The sequence below is a fragment of the Pongo abelii genome, chromosome 6, assembly GCF_028885655.2.
Source record: "Pongo abelii isolate AG06213 chromosome 6, NHGRI_mPonAbe1-v2.0_pri, whole genome shotgun sequence".
Taxonomy (NCBI): Eukaryota; Metazoa; Chordata; class Mammalia; order Primates; family Hominidae; genus Pongo; species Pongo abelii.
The window spans coordinates 130,704,869-130,725,412 of record NC_071991.2 but is presented as its reverse complement, the minus strand read 5'-3'; the positions used below and the strand labels follow the sequence as shown (position 1 = coordinate 130,725,412).

At 37.2% G+C, this 20,544-nt stretch overlaps 1 protein-coding gene across 9 annotated transcripts in view; it reads right to left on the bottom strand.

The window, feature by feature from the left end:
• EXOC4 (exocyst complex component 4) overlaps positions 1 to 20,544 on the bottom strand; it is an 870,395-nt gene that overhangs the window by 737,612 nt on the left and 112,239 nt on the right. For all 9 annotated transcript variants that reach the window (XM_054558840.2, XM_054558838.1, XM_054558839.1 and 6 more), the window contains 2 exon segments: positions 19,017 to 19,260; positions 429 to 603 (listed from right to left, as the gene is read on the bottom strand). In XM_054558840.2, coding sequence (XP_054414815.1) covers positions 429 to 603; positions 19,017 to 19,260 — 419 coding nt within the window.

Here is a 20,544-nt window from a genome sequence, read left to right as displayed (position 1 = left end):
TACAATGGCTCACTGCAAACTCTGCCTCCCGAGTTCAAGCAACTCTCCTGCCTCAGCCTCCCAAGTAACTGAGATTACAGGCGCCCGACACCACGCCCAGCTAATTTTTGTATTTTTAGTACAGACAAGGTTTCACCATGTTGGTCAGACTGGTCTCAGATTCCTGACCTCAGGTGATCCACCCACCTTGGCCTCCCAAAGTACTGGGATTACAGGAATGAGCCACTGCACATGGCCTGTTAAAAAGTTTTTTGAAGATGGTAGAAGTTAATGCCATCAGCAACATCACATTCAAATGCAAACTTTACTTTCTCACCCTGTTTATGACCCTTAAGATAATGTTTTAGGTGGCTTGTTGTTGCTGTTGTTGTTGTTATTCTAAACTGTTACTCTGAATCAAGATGACACCCTTTGTAAAAGGCTCTTACCTGTAGAACATCTTGGATCTTCACCCATACATCTGCCATATCATACAGTTTGATATCTTCCTGCTGAGTCAATGGAGTCACTACAGTGTCCTGCAGGTATCCCAGGACCACAGAGTGTGCAGTGGCTACAGCATTAAACTTGTCAAACAGTAACTCCAGCAGTTCTAGAAGCAACCTAGTGACATAAACAAATAAATAACATTTACACATACATACATGCAGATAAATGGCTTACAGTGACCTGCAAGAAAAACATCAAACTAAAGTAGCATTCTACAATGTAAACAGCATTAACGTTAGATTTCAGCAGATGTGAATTCAAACAACTGTATTATCTAAGCAACTTTTAAAAACTTATCTAAGCCTCAGTTTCCTCTGCTATAAAATGGAAATGATGTAAGAGTTTTAAAACCAATTGTAAAGCCCCTAAACCAGCAATAGCATCTCAATAAACATATGTTGCCTTTTTAACATAGTTCACGGATTACAGTACCACTACTATGTATTCATACAGGCAGCTTCTCCAAGGAATTCATGTAATTTTTTCAGACAACAGCTCAGATGTTACACAGAATATGCTATTCCCTAGCAATAAATGAGGCACTTTGATAAGGATATTAATCCATTTAGTCATGGAAAGCTATGCTTACTACCATCCAAATGCATGGCCTGAGTTGCCTGAAGAAAAAATATACACCTGCCAAGCAATCTGACTTTCACCACAGGGAGAAGCTCAGGCATCCACATTATCTCATTCATCATAGTGAGATATACTGGACACATATTATTACATCAATTTTATATACTCAAGGACACAAAATAAGGTTGCAGTGCAGCTAAGCCTAAAACAAAAGTTGATTTCCATGTCTGTACATTTAGCCACCTACCTCTCACTACAGTTCTAGAATGTAGATGTATCTTTAGACATAGCTCAAAGATTTATGTCATAGATGCAAAGTAATTCCTCTACCACTGAGACTTATAGTTTCAATGATCACACAGGCCTGGAATCATCTTTTCTTCCTCTGAACTTGTATACTCTTTTGTCCTGCTTTTAAGGAACTTATCATATGAGCCTCACATATGTTGCTCAATAAATGTCAGTCATATTTCTTTATATACAGATACTTTACCTCACTTCTCCATTATTAATCTTTCAGAGTAGGCACTGCTTTATACATCTCTGAATACTTAAGAGCACTTAGAACAATAATTAGCAAATACTGCTGAATGAATTTAATGTGTATAGCATGAACAAGTACAGAAAATCTTGCAATGTGAGCTTTATTGTGTATTTTGTGGCTCTCAGCTTGTAATTCCTAAATAGACTGATAAACCAAGTTGGAAAGTTGAAAAGGAAAGCAAAAAAGCTTGTCAGCAGTGCCAATTAACAAGGTTTTATTACCATAAATAAGGGGTTATAACTACAATCTCATCAAAACGTACCGCATATTATCTATTCCTATGGCTTCTTTACTGCCCAATTATTGTAATTAATGTGCCAATGAGACAGCCCATAACTATCTTATGGTAAAACCCTAGTATCTATTTGACATTGTAATTCAGATGAGACAAAATCAATAGAATTTATGTAGTACTCCCAGCCTAGACTATACATATATAATCCAGAAGTTACACATTGTATTTATAAATAGAAGCCGTTCTACCTTTTGATTGATGATTCTTTTTAATCCTTAAAGGTCAAATTCATATTTACACTCATGTATATCTAAAATAATTCTTTCTCGTCTGTGTTATTGAAGAACTACTCAAATATTAGCAGAGATACATACAAAATACAGAAACGTGTCTAAACATACCAACTGAAACACTTAATGTGGTGCAGAGAAATAATCGGTATAAAACTGGTATCTGGCATCATACAGATCAGTAACTTAATCAGTAAATACCTGATTAAGTGAAGGTTCTCCTATTCCAACAAAGATTTATCCTAGGTATGTAAGACTGTGATTCTCAAATATGAATCTATAGACTGTAATATGTTTTTGAGTGGTGGATAGCGAAGTATGAATAATACATTGACTCTTCACAAAGGTAAATTTATTTAACATTACATCTTTTATACTCTCTTGATAGGAAAATCTTAGTTATTTTCTGCCATGAATGGCAGTTATGTTGCCAAATGTCCTTACTGGAGAAAATTAAAACTTAATGTATGTTAAGGTAAATGTTGGGGTATTCAAAATATGGCTTGAAACCATATTGGTCCACGACATTCAGATGCCTGAGGCACACTGGTGTCTAATGCCCCAGTGGTATGAAGTTCTAGATACAGGATTGTGAACCAGCAGCAAAGTTTTAACAGAAAAGTGGCTCCTCTTGTTAGGGGTGCTGTTATCTGGTTATCTCCAGGGCCAATGAGTTCCACAACTGTATACCTTGCCTGTCAGTCAAGGACAAGAGCTGCTCAGCAGCCAGGAACAGCACTACATTTAGAAAAAAAAAAAAACCCAGTAGAGAATAGAGGTGTAAGATGAGATTCACAGTATCTATTAACATCTTGGAAATAGCAATCTCTTAATAAAATGCTGACACAGTTCCAGTTTCTGCCACTCCTGGAGGCTCAAAGCCAAAACAGGCCTGTTCCTATAGTGTGGCCATCATCGCCACAGGACAGGCTACACAGGGAGGAAGGAAAGGAGGTGTAATAGTAGCTAGGAACTTGCAGCTGTACCTTTTTTGAGACCTCCAGCCATTTTAACGAGAGGAAAGCTCTCTTCCGCCTTACCGAAGCACAATGGTGTCATATTATTTAATAAAACCCACAGCTCTGACACCAAAATTTAAAATGTTTGTGCTTCAAATGATACCATCAAGAAAGTAAAAAGGCAATATATAAAATGAGAGAAAATATTTGTAAATCATTAATCTGATAAAAGACAAATCTAAAATCTTACACTCATAAAAAGACAACTGAACTTAAAAATGGACAAAGGATTTAAATATCCATTGCTCCAAAGAAAATATGTGAATGGCCAATAAGCAAACAAAAAGATGCTTAACATCTTTAGCCATCAGAGATATGCAAATCAAAATCACAATGAGCTAGAATTTCGGTCCACTAGGATGGTTATAATAAAAAAGAAACGCAATAAAAAGTATCAGTAAGGATGCAGAGAAATTGGAACTCTCAAACAGTGCCAGTGGGAAATGTAAAATGGTGCAGCCGCTTTGGAAAACAGTTTGGCAGTTCCTCAAGACATTAAACATAGTTACCATATGGAGCCACTGATTCCATTCCTAGCTATATGCCCAAGAGAAATGAAAACATACGTGCACACAAAAACTTGTACACAAATGTCCTTAGCAGTGTTATGTGCAACAACCCAAAGGTGGAAACAATCCAAATATCCATCAACTGATAAATGGATAAAATGCGGTATATTCATACAATAGAATATTATTTGGCCATAAAAAGGAATGAAGTACTGATACATGGTGCAACTGGAATTAACCTTGAAATTACTATGGTAAGTGAAAAAAGGTCACAGAAGACCATATATTATATGATTATAGTTATATAAAATATTCAGGATAGGCAAATTCATAGAGACACAAAATATATTAGTGGTTACTTAGGCTGGGGTGGGTGGGAACTGACTGATAAAGTATACGGGATTTGTTTTAGGGAGGACATAAACGTGCTGGAACCAGATAGTGGTGACGGTTGCAAAACTCTATGAATGTACTAAAAACCAATGAATTGTATACTTTCAATAGGTGAACTGTGCAGCAGTGAATTATACCTCAATATAGCTGTTAAAAGAACAGCAGCTATGGCTCTGAGTGGGGAGAGTGAAGATCCAACACCTCTCTAGCACTGAAGAGGAAATATATAAAACAGTGAAAAATGAAACCTGGCGTCTCAAAAAGCGAGGTGTTGTGAAAGCTGATTCCTTTACATTCTTACTACCAGGAGGACATCAACTTTTCTCTTTTAGTTCACTTGGTTTTTTATTTCTTTCTCCTTCTTAAGTAACATGTAGGAAACAACAGATTTCCATTCTTTCCCAGCACTGACACTTCCTACATCTTTCGTTATGAAAAAAATTCTCCCAACTTCTCCAAGTGTCCCCGTCTGCAAAGCGAAAATATTAATTAATAACTGTTCTAAGAGACTCACAACACTGCTGGAAAAATCGAATTAGAAAATGCACAGAACTAGCTGAGGTAATGGTATAATTCTAAAGACAGGGAAAAGTTCAGGTTTCCTTTGTCTGAATTTCTGGCTTGAGCAACACTGAGGAGAATGGTTACCTTTCCTGTGTGAAAGGAAAATAAATCTTGGGACCCAAAATCACTAAGCCAAAGGGAAAAGTCAAGCTGGGAACTGCTTAGTGCAAACCTGCCTCCCGTTCTATTCCTTAAAAAAATAGCTACCAAGATTTTTTTTAAAAAGCTACATACCTCCCTCACATTTTGTCCACACGGAAATTCCTCATGGACAAAGAACAGACAGGAACAGACAGAACTCAATGTCATCTCTCTGGTCACTGAGATTAATTTGTATCTGATTGCTTCCTTTGGAAAGGCTAACCAGAAACTCTAAAGAATGCAACCGTTTGTCTCTATCTATCTATGACCCAGAAGCCCCTCCTTGCTTGACTTGCCCCACCTTTCCAGACGAAACCAATGTATATTTTACACATATTGGTTGATGTCTCATGCCTCCCTAAAATGTATAAAATAAAAATATAAAAATTAAAATTAAAAAACTAGCTGTGCCCTGACCACCTTGGGCACATTTCGTAAGGACCTGAGGCTATGTCATGGCTGCATCCTTAACCTTGGCAAAATAAACTTCCTAAACTGATTGAGACCTGTCTCAGATACTCTTTGGTTTATGCTTTTGGGGGGGAGGGTGGAGGGGAGAGAGAATTAAAGTGAAATTAGAAATCTGGAAGGAGGCCGGGCACGGTGGCTCACGTCTGTAATCCCAGCACTTTGGGAGGCCGAGGTGGCGGATCACCTGAGGTCGGGAGCCTGACCAACACGGAGAAACCCCGTCTCTACTAAAAGTACAAAATTAGCTGGGCATCGTGGCGCATGCCTGTAATCCCAGCTACTCGGGAGGCTGAGGCAGAAGAATCGCTTGAACCCAGCAGGTGAAGGTTGAGTGAGCCAAATTATGCCATTGCACTCCAGCCTGGGCAACAAGAGTGAAACTCCGTCTCAAAAAAAAAAAAAAAAAAAAAGAAAAAGAAATCTAGAAGGAGAGATGCTGGGTTTTTATCTGGATATGTTAAGTTTAAGGTGTTATATACTTAGGTAGTCAGATATGCAAGTCTGAGCTCAGCAGAGAGAATGATACTGGAAATTTTAAAAGTGATAAATATTTGAGGAGATGAGATCACTCGGGGATAATATGCAGAATAAGAAAAGCAAGTGAGGTCCAGGACCAACACTCCAGGAAAGGGTATCATTAAAAAGATGGTTAGAAAGTAACTAGAGAGGAAGAAGGAAGCCAGGGAACATTGCAGAGGACCAAAGAGAAGAGAATACCAGCAGAGTCAAAGGCTATGGTAAGGCTAAGAGAGAGAAATTTACAACTTAAGGTCCTCAGTGACTTTGACAAGAAGAGTTTCAATGGATCATTGAGTGGAACTCAGTAGTGGGATAAGCAGTGAATGACTAATAAGGAAAAAGAAACCAAAGTCAATCATACATTGTCCCTCACCAGCATGTACACTCCTTTAAAAAGAAAAGGAGAAAGGAAGACGACACTCCTCTGATGCAGCAAAGAATAAAAGAGATTAGGAATCATTCACATAAACAGGATGTAAATCTGCACTAGCTTGTCCCAATTTAAAGCTACCAGAAATAAACTGAAATATGTTGTTAATATTTATATACACTCTCTGACTGCCCACAACACAAGATTGAGAGAGTTGTTTGCCTTTAACTACAGACACACTAAGGATGAAAACACAATGCCCCATTGAAATCATTCCCTGCCCAACTCCCACCACAAAATATTAAATAAAAGAAATAAAACATTATGTTGCAGCTAGCTCAGTTGCTTACATCCTGCTAGGATCAAGGTCTTCACCACTGATCTAAAAAAGACAAAAGAGCAGGCAAGATCATTAAATTACCTCATGATTCCTTAAGGTGAATTGAATTAGTAAAGGCCCAAGAACTTTAGAGATTTTAATTTCAATTAATTGCAATTTCTACCCTTCAGAAAAAAATAACACACATACCCCTCTCACACAAGTTATTTCTAAAGCCACAAAACAGTATGTAGTAATACTCAATGCAGCATCACAGTTAGTGAAAGAAAATATTAATCCTGGATGGCAATGTGGTATAAATGCCAGTTAGAAACCTGGACTTGAATGCCAGCTCTCTACTAAATAGACATGGGACTTTCAAGACATCATAGACTTCTCCAAATTTCAGGTTCCTCAGAAATTGACTGTGAGAGCTACATACAAAAATATATACAAATGTAACACTTTAAAAAAAGCAAATTAAAAGTAACAATGAATTAATTCCTGTATCTTTAACACTTACCATCTAGAGGGAAGGAAAGGAGATAAGAGATACTCTGGATGTTCCTAAGGCCCAACTGCATCTCTCTTCTTCTTACAGCTTGATTAGTAAAGTCCTGCTTATATTCCATAATGATAATTCTGTATCATTCTAATAAAAAGCCCCTCTTTGATTAAGTTAGGTGATTTCAATTCCTGGCACTTACAACCAAAAGAGGCCTAATCCACAGAGTAAGAACCAATTCTCTCTTTCCTCTGTGATTCTACAGTCCCTCCACACAAACTATTACAATGAACTGAGAGAACTGACAAAACAGGTATGCATGGCCTCCTGGGCCAGAAAGTGAAGGCAGAATCCCTATTTTATGGTTCTTTGTAAACACATCTCTCCTACAACACATGGACCAATGTCCAGAATGGAGAAAACAGTCAAATTTTGAGGGCAAATGAGTTCATGAGTAAAAGAATGAGCAATGTAGGATGGCAATATGAGCAGAAGTCTGGGATGAAAGATGATGGTCTGGGGTCCTTCTTCTACAAGGGGCAGGTAGTTAGCTACCTGTCATAATGGAGGAAATCCCTAAGAAAGTAAGACTGAAATGAAGTATCAGTGACAATGACAATGAAATCATGACAGTAACAAAAAGGAGAACTATGGTCATAACAGCCACTCTTTCCTAATTACTCACAACATGCTGAGCACTGTGTTAAGTACTTTACTTGGATTATCTCATTTCATCCTTAGGACAGCCCTATAAGGAAGGTACTATTTTATTCCCATTTTATAGACAAGGAAACTGAAGTTCAGAGATAAGAGAACAAAGGACACAGTTTTGGAGACTGTTCCTTTTTAGGGGTGTTAGAAAACAGGGAAAGTATTTTAGAAGAGAGGCCAAAGTGATATTAGTACTCGATAATGCTAGGGAAGCCAAGGCTAGAAAGAGAGCCAACAGAACTGTCTGTACTGCCTCTTCCTTCTCACTGCAAACAGGTTTTCACCCCTGGGACTCTACTAAAACATCGTTGCTAAAAGTCCCAAATAATTATTTTGCTCCATCCAAGAAACCCACTTTGGCCTTTAATCAAATAGCCACAGCATTTGTTTCTACTGCCCACTCGTGCCTTCTTGAAACACTGTCTTCCACTGGCTCCACAACCCTCCACTCTTCTGCTTTCCTGCCACCTCTCCAGTTATTCCTTCTCAGGAGCCTCATCCTCAGCCTGTTCCTTAAATGGGGTAAACCCTTCTCAACCTCCTCATACTCTCTCTAGCTGAGCTCATTTGCCCCTAATCTTCAATTATCTACCTGCTATCAACTCACACACATATCCCTTGGCCAGATTACTCCCCTGAGCTGTAGACCTCTAACTTAATATGACTTAAATGGAACCCATCATATTCTTCCCCAAACCTACTTCTTCATGTTCTCTACATCAGTAAATGGTAACGCTTGCCCCAGCAAAAAATCCTTACCTCCCCTCCTCCCTCACACCCAAGCCATCACCAAGTCTCTTTACTGCTACCTCTTTACTCTCTCTCAAATAGGCCTCCTTCACTCCATTGCCACGGTTACCTTGCTCATGTAGGCCATGTTGCCTTTTGCCGGGATTATTAAAACTGTCCTCAAACTAGTCTCTCCTTCCCTCCAGTCCTATCCTCTTCCCCTCTACTGTAAGCTCACTGTGGGTATGAGTTTGATTTATTACTGTATTCTAATATTTGGCATGACACCGATTGGCAAAATAGCATATGACAGGCAATAAATGAGTATTTGTTGATAAAGGAATGAAAAAGTGGGCTCCAGCAGAATGGGAGAGAGAGAGGCCTGATTACAGATAAGAGGTGGTAAGAGAGCAAGTGTTATAGATTATAACCTCCTGATTTTAGAAGCCCACAATAAAAAACATTTCACACAAAACTATGCTCTCAAAAAGGTAACCTTACCAAGCTAAACATGAGAACATGAAGTAGAGTTATGAGCTGAAAGATACACACTTTAAGAGCCAACTTTAATAATATGGCAATAAAATCTATTTTATATTTAAAAAACAGAAAAGTAACAGGATGAAGAAAGTGTTTATTCTTTAAACACACTTCCAATTACCCAGCAGGTTTTAAAACCAGACTTCCTAGAGAAGTAAAATGTTACTTATTCTCCCAGATCATCTACTAACTTCCAGCCCCAAGCGATCCCTAGGTATCTCATCTTCAAGTGCTACCATGAAAAAAGGCAGAAGGCTAAGAAGAGGCACATGTTAAGGAACAGTCACAGTTGCAGAAGGCAAGAAGCATCAACAGTGTAAAGCTACATCATCAAGCTGTGAAAAATGTTCAATATTTAAGGTGAGATAAGACTAACTGAATCTAAATTTAACATCCAGGGAACCTTGAATTAGTCATTTGGCTGGAAAACCCATGTTTGCAGCCAAGAAGCTGCCTTACTTGATCACGAAGCAAAGACACACACAAGGTAGAAGAATTAGTTCTGTTCTATTACTTATCTGCTGAAACTTTAATATCAGGGTTATGCTTTTCCCCACTGACAGACAAAGGCAATAACCACAGAATGTTTATTGCCCTACGATTGTGCTCTAAAAGGTAAGAAAGTAGTGAACTCAGAGCGTAGATTTTATATAAAAACTTTATAATTTTATAAAAAGAAACGTATAATCAATTAGATAAAAATGGTCTTTGTTTTACCTGCCCATATCTCTCATACACATTTCCTTAATAAGCCTGGCTGAGCTACTATTTTTCATTTCAAATAGGACATGGAGCCCATTTAATCTTCAAGGTTATCTAATACCTACTTCTAAGGGATAGAAATATGTTTTACCACTTATTAATAAGTCTTCTTGTAAAAAGGGGTTACTATTTAAAGAGTGCTGACTAATTCTCCATCTGCTCTATGAAAAGAGCAAGAAAAAATTAGTAGTAATATAGAATGAAACACAGTAAAAATAACAAGAATACTGAAGTGGGGCCTGGTGCTAGTCACTTCCTTCCTGTGTTACTCCTTCCTTGTCAAGTCAGGTTTCTGAGTTCTGGAGAGATGACCTCAAACGTCTAATCCTGACGTATGCCAAATTAGTGGCTAAAATTAGAAAATAAACTCAGGCCCTCTTTCTTTGAATTAAAGTATCAGTATCATTCTTTTGAAATCCTTTCCCCCATTCCAAAAATAACATTTCATCATAGTGGAATATTAGAAAAATGATCCATAAATCCACTTCCCAGGGATAACAAAAGTTAAGATTTTAGGTGTACATTCTTAGTGCTTTGTTGTTCTTAGTACAAGTGCTTTGTTGTTCTTAGTACTATATTGTTCTTAGTACAAGAATGTCCCTAGAGGAATTGTTTAGATAATAAACTTTGATTCTCAAGTGACCTAGTTAAAATCCAGGCACTCTGTGGCTGCTTTTCACGCTTCTCAACATGTCCAGCTATCTCTGAGGCCTGTCACTGACCACAATGTGAGGTATGGGCAGGAAAATGGATGTTTAGTACAGATATCGTCCTTCTGAGGACAAACAAAATCAGGCCCATGACATGGGTTGGAAACATCATCTTTATATAAGCCAGAAAGCAAACTTACGTGGTGGAAAAAGACTACTTCTAATCTTAATTGCACCACGAACAAGCTTTGTGAACTGTCAAATTATTTCAGCTTTCACATTTCTCTGGGTAAATCTGGGATTAATAATAATGCCCCTGCCTGTGAGGAGGCAAGTGGTGAGGCTCACTCAGGTGAGATACCAGATGGCAGATGGCTTTGCAAAGCGTGAATACTACAAAACTGCAAAATTCTATGATGTTTGTGATGTTATCTAAAGAGTGTTCTCAAACTTCAGTGTGCATAAGAATCAACTAAGGCATAGAGTCCTGTGGGCCCCGCATCCAAACATTCCAATTTAATAACCACTGCTTCTTGGGGAAATTTGCATTTCCAACTCTCTAGTGACACTGGTGATGTGGGTCCATAGACCCACTGTGAGTAGTGCTAAAAATAATAATAATAACTTCCACTAAATGACCTTATTTGCATCTTTTTCTTATTCATTCATTCATTAAAACTGGCCAGGCACAGTGGCTCACACCTGTAATCCCAGTATTTTAGGAGGCTAAAACGGAAAGACTCTTGAGACCAGGAGTTCAAGGCCAGCCTGGGCAATCACTGTGAGACACTATCTCTTAAAAAAAAAACAACTTTAAATAGCTAGGCATCGTGTCATATGCGTGTAGTCTCAACTACTCAGGAGGCAGGAGGCTAAAACAGGAGGATCTCTTGAGCCCAGGGGGAGTCAAGGCTACAGTGAGCCATGATGATTGGGCCTCTACATTCAAGCCTCAGCGACAGAGTGAGACCACATCTCCATAAAAATAAACTTGTAGGCATTTAGTATGTGCCCAGCCCTAAATCAGGCTACAAACACAAAGTTACCTCCCCTTATAAACTCACAGTCCAATCTGATTAGAGACTATAGCAAGAGGATGGGGCAGGAGCTAGAAGACCCAGACAATCTGAAATACAGCCTGAGACACACATGAAGGTGCTTTAATCATTTATGACACCACCCCTACACATCATCAATGGAAGAATTTCTTTTGACATAGGTTTGTTAGTTCATTTTTGCAATGAAAAGATCCAGTATTATTTTGAGCTTGGAGTGCCTTTCCTATTATAACAATAGCAAGTGCACAAAAATGACAAAACCTAAGGCAGCTCCCACTCTAGCAAACAGAGAAGTGGCCTTGATACAGCATGATGGCTGACATCTAAATAAAGTTATGACAGTCCATGAAACAGATTGTCTCTATTCCTTTGACTGGTCAGATCTTTAATTTGAACCTGCTATAATATGTAAAACAAGAGAAATCGAGAGTAGGTTGTTGCTGTTGTTGTTGTTTTAACTTTGCCACATAAAACATAAAGGTTTAAGAAATGTAATATTGAGTAACATCTCTGGCCTATTCAGCCAAGAAGCCTTTTTCTAATGACTGTAACCAAAGGACAATACACAACCAGAATGATAGCTGTCCAAACTCATGTTTACAAAAGAACTATGAACATTATCGACATTTCTCAGTCACTGTATATGTGATGGAGCTATTATGCATTAATTTATTTAAGTCTTACTAGAAAGTATATAGACTTGGGAACTTTCATGGTAATGAGTTATATATTTTAGTTAACAATTGGAGTAACAAGTCCCATATGTAAAAAAAATTAATTCCTTTCATTTGTTCTAAAAATATTTCAGTTAAGCTGCAGGGGACATATCCTAGTTGAAGAATAGTGGAATTTCTTCTATATGTCCCTGGTTCATCCTATTCATCCCCTTCAATATTTAATAGTTGGGTATATTTAAAGCATGTTCTCACGATATGTGTAATCAAAAGCAGAGATTTAATCAAATGGAATCATAATCACTGAAGTTAAATTTACTTGCTTCCCGCTTGCTTTGATTCGAATTAACTACTCATCTAAATTACACGGAGGCCCTTCCTGATTCCAAGCATGTCCAGGTGCTACATGCGGTGCTTGGGAATGGCTATAAGAAGCCACAAGGACAAATGCCTGACCTTGCTTCAAAGCTGCTCTTAAATGACTTTTCTGTAAAATAAAATGACCAATTCCACCATGTCCTGCATTTCGGATACTTAGAAGAAGGGTAACTAATATAGAAAGAAGAGATAAAACGAAATGCTATTTATGTGAAATAGAAACTCATGCCTGAATCTAGCCATAGGTCTAAAAAAAACATGAGCAATATATCATTTATTTCTCCTTCCATAAACATTGTATTCATACTATAAAACTATCTTTGAGGCCTGAGCCTTTAGTCTTCCTCACAGATAAAACCATTTTATAAGAATGTTCTATTACAGCAGTATGCCCTCATTCTGAATTCTGGCCTCCAAATTATAAAAAATATTTCAAAAGTATATTTTTCCAATTTTAGAGCAATAATTCAACGTATTTCTGAAAATCTATAGTCTTCACAGACTGAGAAACCAGGAGGAAAAAAAGAGTTTTAGAAAATGTGGCAAATACCAACCTTGAGAAGAACCATCACTATATTATAAACGATTCAGTGTTAAAATTATTCAGCAATTATTGCAGCTAACATGGACAATTACATGACAGATACATGGATGACAGAAAAGAAAAGGGTGTACAACCCCTTACAATACAGTACAGTATGTGGCAGGTGTGCTCAAAAGTCGTTTGGTCACTCCTTCAGATCCCAGGTGTATCAAAGATATAAATATTAAGAATGAGACTATATAAGTACTAGAAAAGTGTTGAAAATTTTATTTATAATCTAAGAGTAGGGAAGCTCTAAGTATGACACAAAACCCAGAAGCTATAAAACCTGATAAATATAGCCTCATAAAAAATTAAAACAAATGTCTACATGCCCAGAAACATCATGAAGTCAAAAGAGAAAGAAACTGGCAGAAAATTACAAAATAAATCCCAAAGAACAAATTTCCTAGATATGTAAATAGTTCCCACAAATCAATAAGAGACAAACATGTTAGAAAAATAATTCATTGAAAAGGAAATAAACACTATTTAAATATTGTACTGTTGAAAATTTCAAACATTAAAAAAGTGAAGATAGTAGGATAATGAACCACCTTGTCCCTATCGCCCTGCTTCAGTATCATTTCATGGCTTATTGTATCTATATCTTCACTCACTTGCAATCCATTTTATTTTGAAGTAATACATCCATATATAACCCAGATATCATAACAAGTTACTTTTATACAAACGAAAAGAAGTGTAACCTTACAATAAAAATGCAAATCCAAAAATACCATTTTTCACCTCTCAGATTGGCAAGGATAAAAGTATTTGATAATACAATCTGTTGGTAAGGGAATATAGGAACTCTCAAACATTATCCATGACATGAAAAATTGGTATCATCTCTAAGAAAAGCACACTTGGCAATAGTTAAAATTTAGTCAACACTTGGGAGGCCAAGGCAGGCGGATCACGAGGTCAGGATATGGAGACCATCCTGGCTAACATGGTGAAACCCCGTCTCTACTAAAAATACAAAAAATTAGCCGGGCGTGGTGACAGGCGCCTGTAGTCCCAGCTACTCGGGAGGCTGAGGCAGGAGAATGGCGTGAACCCAGGAGGCGGAGCTTGCAGTGAGCCGAGATCATGCCACTGCACTTCCAGCCTAGGCAACAGAGCAAGACTCCGTCTCCAAAAAAAAAAAAATTAATCAACACAGAGGTAAGCAAAAACAGTGAAAATGGCATATCAAGAATCTGGCTGCTTTCATTCTCACGTCTTAGCGTTCTTTGAGTAACGCCTTCCTTCCTCCTTTAAACTCCATGAGGACAGGGACCACATATAATTTGTTGGGCATTTTAGCCCAATGTCTGGTCCATGGCAGATATTTCATAAATGTGGAATTTATTCTTGCAATCAACAAATATTTATTATGGGTCAGGTGGGCACTGTGCTAGATTCTGGAGATACACCAGTGCTGAACAAGACAAACTGGTGCTCTCTTCTCTTCCATTCTAGAGGCAGCCAATAAATAACCAAATATATATAAAGATACACATATATAACAAAATTAATGAATGATATCAAGTTGGTTTAAAAACAGGTATTATACTTTTCAATATTAAAATTTAGTTTTATGAACATTCATACCCCCATAGGCATTTTAATTTCTAATAATTTCTTGTGATTAAAATAACCTGAGTAATAATTTAATTTTTTGATAATGAATTATTTTCACTATAACTTGAGGTGCAAAACAGAGATGAAAAAGCAAAGACTACAACCCTACTAACCAAACACAACTACTTTTAGCATTAAAGTATATTTCTTTCCCATGTTTTCCATGAAGCTTTCTTCAATATCACAACAAGCCCAAAACCCACAAAGTTCTCTGCTTTTCACATCTGACATTTAATCTTTTTCTTCATAACAGAAGTCAATGAACCTTTTAAAATGGTTTCCTTCCAAAAGAGAGAAAGGTCTCCCTGGAAGCAACAGCTCCAACTCACTTAACGCTTTCTGCACTCTCTAAGACCAACAGCTCTACCTAAGTGAAGCTGACCTCCACCATCCCTTCCTGCAATGAATTGCCTTTGAATTTAAACAGGTCCATTTCCCGCACACATACCAACCATTCTCTTTTCCCACATTCTTTTCTTCTATATTCTTGACAAGATACCACATCTTTGAGAAGTTTTTCTTCCATCTCTTCCTTATGCTTTTCTTATTTGTTAAGTATAGAACTCCTTCCAGCTTCTTTCAAATAAAAATAATATAAAAATACTCATGAATTAGATTTTGGGAAAGAATCAACAATTAGGCAGCAGGAGTTGAAGAAATTGGTTCTGAAATGCAGAGGCTTCAGGCCACAGTCACCATCTGAAGTTGAAGACGCTGCCTGTCTTTCTAGAGAAATAATGGGTAGCAGGTGGTTCTGGTAAATTAGCAAGGCACATGCTACCCTAATGTTTATCAAGTTGGCAATAATTGTGGTTGAATATTTTCCTATAATAGTAAGTGGAGGCTTAAAGACACTGATAGATTATGAATGAACAGAAAAGACAAAATATTTCTCCTATAAATAGATAACAGATAGCTTGGGAGATCAAAAACAAAATAAAATAAAATAATAAGTAGGTCACCAAAGTGATTTTTTAAAAAATTGGCTGGGAGAGTATCCTGGCTCTGTAGGAATTAAAAGGAAGAAAGAATTCACTAGTTTGTTTCCTTCTACATTTCTAGCAAAATAGCACACAACATTAATTCTCTTTACATAAAGACAAATGAAAACAAGCCTGCAATGCATCACAACCAGAATATATTTAATAAGATGATGAAACTTTTAGGGAAAATTACAGTATGGGTATCTTGTCTCAGAAGGGCTAATGTTTTGGAACAGGATATTTCATTGGAGGGTGGGGGAGAAAATATGCATGCTGGGAAACAGGATTCATGGATTTTTTGGTCTCTGTTCCAACTGTCTTTAAAAAAATAAATTCATATATCTTTAGCCATAAAATTCCTTGAATGGTAAACAATAATAAATAATGCCAAGTATTGTGATTTTACTTCTCTCTGAAATAAATGCCACTAATACCTTCCTAAGTAAAATTCAATGCACAAAAGCACCACAAGCTTCAAGTGATAATTTGACAATATTGCTTCTAAAATTCCAATCCTCTAGAAGCAACAATGCTGATCATTTTTGAATGACTGTGCTTAATTCAAGATAATTAATTCCTGAAAAGTTTTAAAGCATCTGACAGCACACAACCACTAGAGACTAGCTCAAAATTATCAGTCCTTTGGAATCCCAGCCCCAAAATTTAATCTTTGATCTTCTAACAAAGTGGTTTACTTTAAATATTTGCTTTCTCTGTACTATTTTGTCTCATAATAAACAATTTGGGTCTCAAATCTTGAATTTGTATGTTTTATAAAATGGGATTATGTTTACACATACAGCCAAGGCAAACAGCTCATTCACTTGTTAGTGTCCAATATATCCTGCCTACAAAAGCTTTCTAAAATACTGACAAACAAAAGACACTTAACAGGGAAAAAATCCTGCTGCTGACTCATTCCTCATAGAGAAACATTTAGTATTTCCCAGGGCAGTGTGCTGAATTTCTATTATACTTCTAGTGCTATAATTTCCACTCGTGAATTCTGGAAGGGGTTTAGGCAAGGGGAAAAAAAAAAGATGAAACTCCGATGAAAGACACAGTGCTTTTAAAGGTACTATAATGAGATCTGCAGAAAAGTTATTAATCCATGCCCTTTTATTTCCAATATATACTATAGTAATGTTATTTCCCTAGGAAAGTTCACTGTATTCATCTAGGAACTTGCAGCAACAGGCAAAGAGCAAATCAGAATTTTAGAGTATTCATCAGTAAGGAGTCAAAAGGTCTTCACGAAAATCCAGGTACCAGGCAAAGAAAGAAGAAAGGCAAAAGTTCAAAGAACCATTCTCCAGCTTCTCCGGATCATGATGTAAGTGATCACAGAACATGGAATTTGAGGAAGGTACCGATAAAAAACATGTATTCATATACACATGCATTTTATACAAGCATGCATGCATGTTATAGTACTTACTGGTGCTATTCCACTAAGCACCACAACCATATAACCTCATCTAAAGCAAGCAACTCTGTAAGACAGGTATTTATTTTTGCAAATCACAAAGTGGGGATACAAAGTCAGGTCTGTTCTCCAAAACCCATCAAATATTTACTTTTGGTGTTTTTGTTTGGTTTTGGTTTTTTGGGTTTTTTGTTTGTTTATTTGTTTGAGATGAAGTTTCACTCTGTCAACCAGGCTGGAGTGCAGTAGTGTGCTCGGCTCATGGTGTTTTTGTTTGGTTTTGGTTTTTTGGGTTTTTGGTTTGTTTGTTTATTTGTTTGAGATGAAGTTTCACTCTGTCAACCAGGCTGGAGTGCAGTAGTGTGCTCGGCTCACTGCAACCTTCGCCTCCCTGGTTCAAGCAATTCTTGTGCCTCAGACTCCCAAGTAGCTGGGACTATAGGCATGCACCACCATGCCCAGCTAATTTTTGTATTTTTAGTAGAGTTGGTATTTCACTATGTTGGCCAGGCTGGTCTCGAACTCCTGACCTCAAGTAATCCGCCCACCTCAGCCTCCCAAAGTGCTGGGATTATAGGCATGAGCCACTGTGCCTGGCCAAATATTTACTCTGAAACATTCTGTGGCAGGAGAAGGATAAAGGGTAGTTCCATTCACCAAACATAGTACTTTTGAATCAAGTTTACAAGGAAATTAATTTTTGAAATGTTAAAGTATAATTGAACTCAGTGTTATTTACATATGCAAAAGAACACAGAAATACAGTATTAATTTTTCCAAAAAATTTAAGTAAGTCTATAGAGAACTCTATACTAAGTGAGTTATTATTTCTCCTTAATTTTATCTTCTTTTAAAAAAATTTTGAGCCCTAGGTATAAACAGTAGATATTTCCTTAACAACATACCTACAAGATTATGATTTCTTCTTGTTTGTCACACATGATCTCTTAGTATATGATAGTCAGAAAGTTACAATCTGAATTCAATTTCAGTACTCTCCATATGAAATAAGAATTATGAAATTCAAATCTTATTGTTTTAAAAATTCCTGAGACTCATTTGTCTATTGGAAAATATCATTACACATTAAAGAAGAAAGCATGAGACACAGGAAAGACCATGGATTTTAGAATCAAATGGACTAGTATTCAACACCAAGACAAGCCACCTTTTCTAAGAGCTTGCTAATTATTCAACCTCTGAGCTCCAGTTCTCCTAACTGCAATATGTGGATACTAATAACTAGCTCATACAGTTGTAGTGATAATTAAGTGAGATAATATACATAAATTTCCTTGAACATTGCTGAGTACTTAGTATGCGTACAATAGCTGCTACATTATTTGATTCAATTTATTTATTCTTTAAATATGTTTAAATATAGACAATCTTTACTATAAATATGTCCATATTTTTCATTCAGTGACAATATGCTTTAAATTTTTCAACAACATTAAAAAACAGACAGCTGAATTATGCCTAGTCAAGCTGTTTTTACCAATCAAAGTTTGTATGGGCTATAGTATCCTTTTTATTTTTTAAGACGGAGTCTCGCTCTGTCACCTAGGCTGGAGAGCAATGGTGCGATCTCGGCTCACTGCAACCTCCGCCTCCTGCATTCAAGCAATTCTCCTGCCTCAGCCTCCAGAACAGCTGGGATTACAGGCATGCACTACCATGCCCAGCTAATTTCTGTATTTTTAGTAGAGACGGGGTTTCACTACCAGTACAGGCTGGTCTCAAACTCCTCACCTCAAGTGATCCGCCTGCCTCAGCCTCCCAAAGTGCTGGGATAACAGGCGTGAGCCACTGCGCCTGGCCTGTATGGACTATAGTATCCTAAGTTCAAGAAAACAACATCAACAGAAGGTAAGTTACTTACGCCCCGCTCTAGAAAATGTGCAATAAATAAAGTTGTCAAAAATACAAAATACACTCCCACCTACCTTGGTTGGTTCTCCACAGTAACGTTCTCCCCACGCTGATAGCCACTGTCTGCCACCTGGGTTGTAGACCTCTTCACAATTTGCTTCAGCTCCTGCTCCAAGCGCTCTATGATTGCCTTAACTGTCTCTGGGATCTTCTTCAGTTTGGCCAAGCCCTTAATGAGGATACCCATAAACAGGGTGCTGTTTTCCTCTGGATCCAATTCTAAATCTTCCTTGATGTCCTGCAGATTTATCTCCCTCACTGAAAAATTAAACAATAACAATAATAGATATAGACTCCACTCAAAAACCCCAAAACAGAGCAGTCTAATAAATGAAATCACTGCCTTGATTACTCTCTTAAAGAATTAAAGAGGATTCTTCAATTAAATTATATTTGCACAGTAACCATCCAAGAGTCGCAAAATAACATTTATATTCCTCAAATCATACCCATCAGTTAGTAATAAGAGGCAGATGCAATACAAATTAGTAAACAAATCACCATGGGAAGTTTTCCACAGACTACTACTTCTGCCTTGAGTCCACTGGCTCATGACATTTATTAGGCACTAGCTGTTTATAAAATGCCATATGTGGTGCTGCAAGAGAATTCTGAAGAGCTGGATCCTAGCCTCAGGTTTGTATTTGTTAGTTAAAAGTGGTAAATCGCTGGAGAAAAAGACATCATGAATACACACGGGGGAAGAGTGGTAAATAAATTAAAATTATAATAAATTTTTAAAAAAGATTAAGGGAAAACAATAAATACAAGTGAGACAAGACTTTGAGGAAATAGAGTAATGAAGAGGTATTTCAAAAATACAAAAGAACAACCTATTTTTCTTTAAACATATGTCTGCTACAACATCATTATCTATAAGAGACAGATCTTGCTAATAATCCATGAAAGGCTTCTGAGAAGTAATATGTCAAAAGCCTCTGTAGATCTTTAGAATACAGCATTCATTCAAATAATTTGGCACTGAAATGGAAGAAATAACCAAAACTTTAGTTTTTAACCCCTGTGGCAACTTGGAGAGAGGGGAGAACTGCTGATAGGAGACCTCTGTTATCTACTGAAAGCCATAGGCCTTGCTCTCCGAAGTATGAATATACATATGCAAAACTTCACATAGGAATTCCAGGTTTCACAACTGCCAGAAAAAACAGGAGGTTACAAATCTCCGACTTAAAAGTAACTGGGTCATTTTACAAATGGCTGGATTAAGATATACAAAAGCAAAAGTGAGTACAGGGCTGAAGATGGAGCCTAATAGTCAAAAGTTTTCCCCATCCACCTCTGTCCTCCATCCCTCAAAACAAATGCAAGATTTTAAAAATCTGCAATATCCTGAAAGAATGAATACATTCTTCCTTAGTAGATTTAAACTCAATTAGACTACAAGCCATTCTAAGTTATTCAGCACTACTAGAATGGTACTGAAACCTACTAGGGAAGAAAGAAAACATCCCAGTATATGGAATGAGTTCTTGTAACTGCTACATAAAGTCCATAAAACCTCTACTTCAGATGATGTGAAAT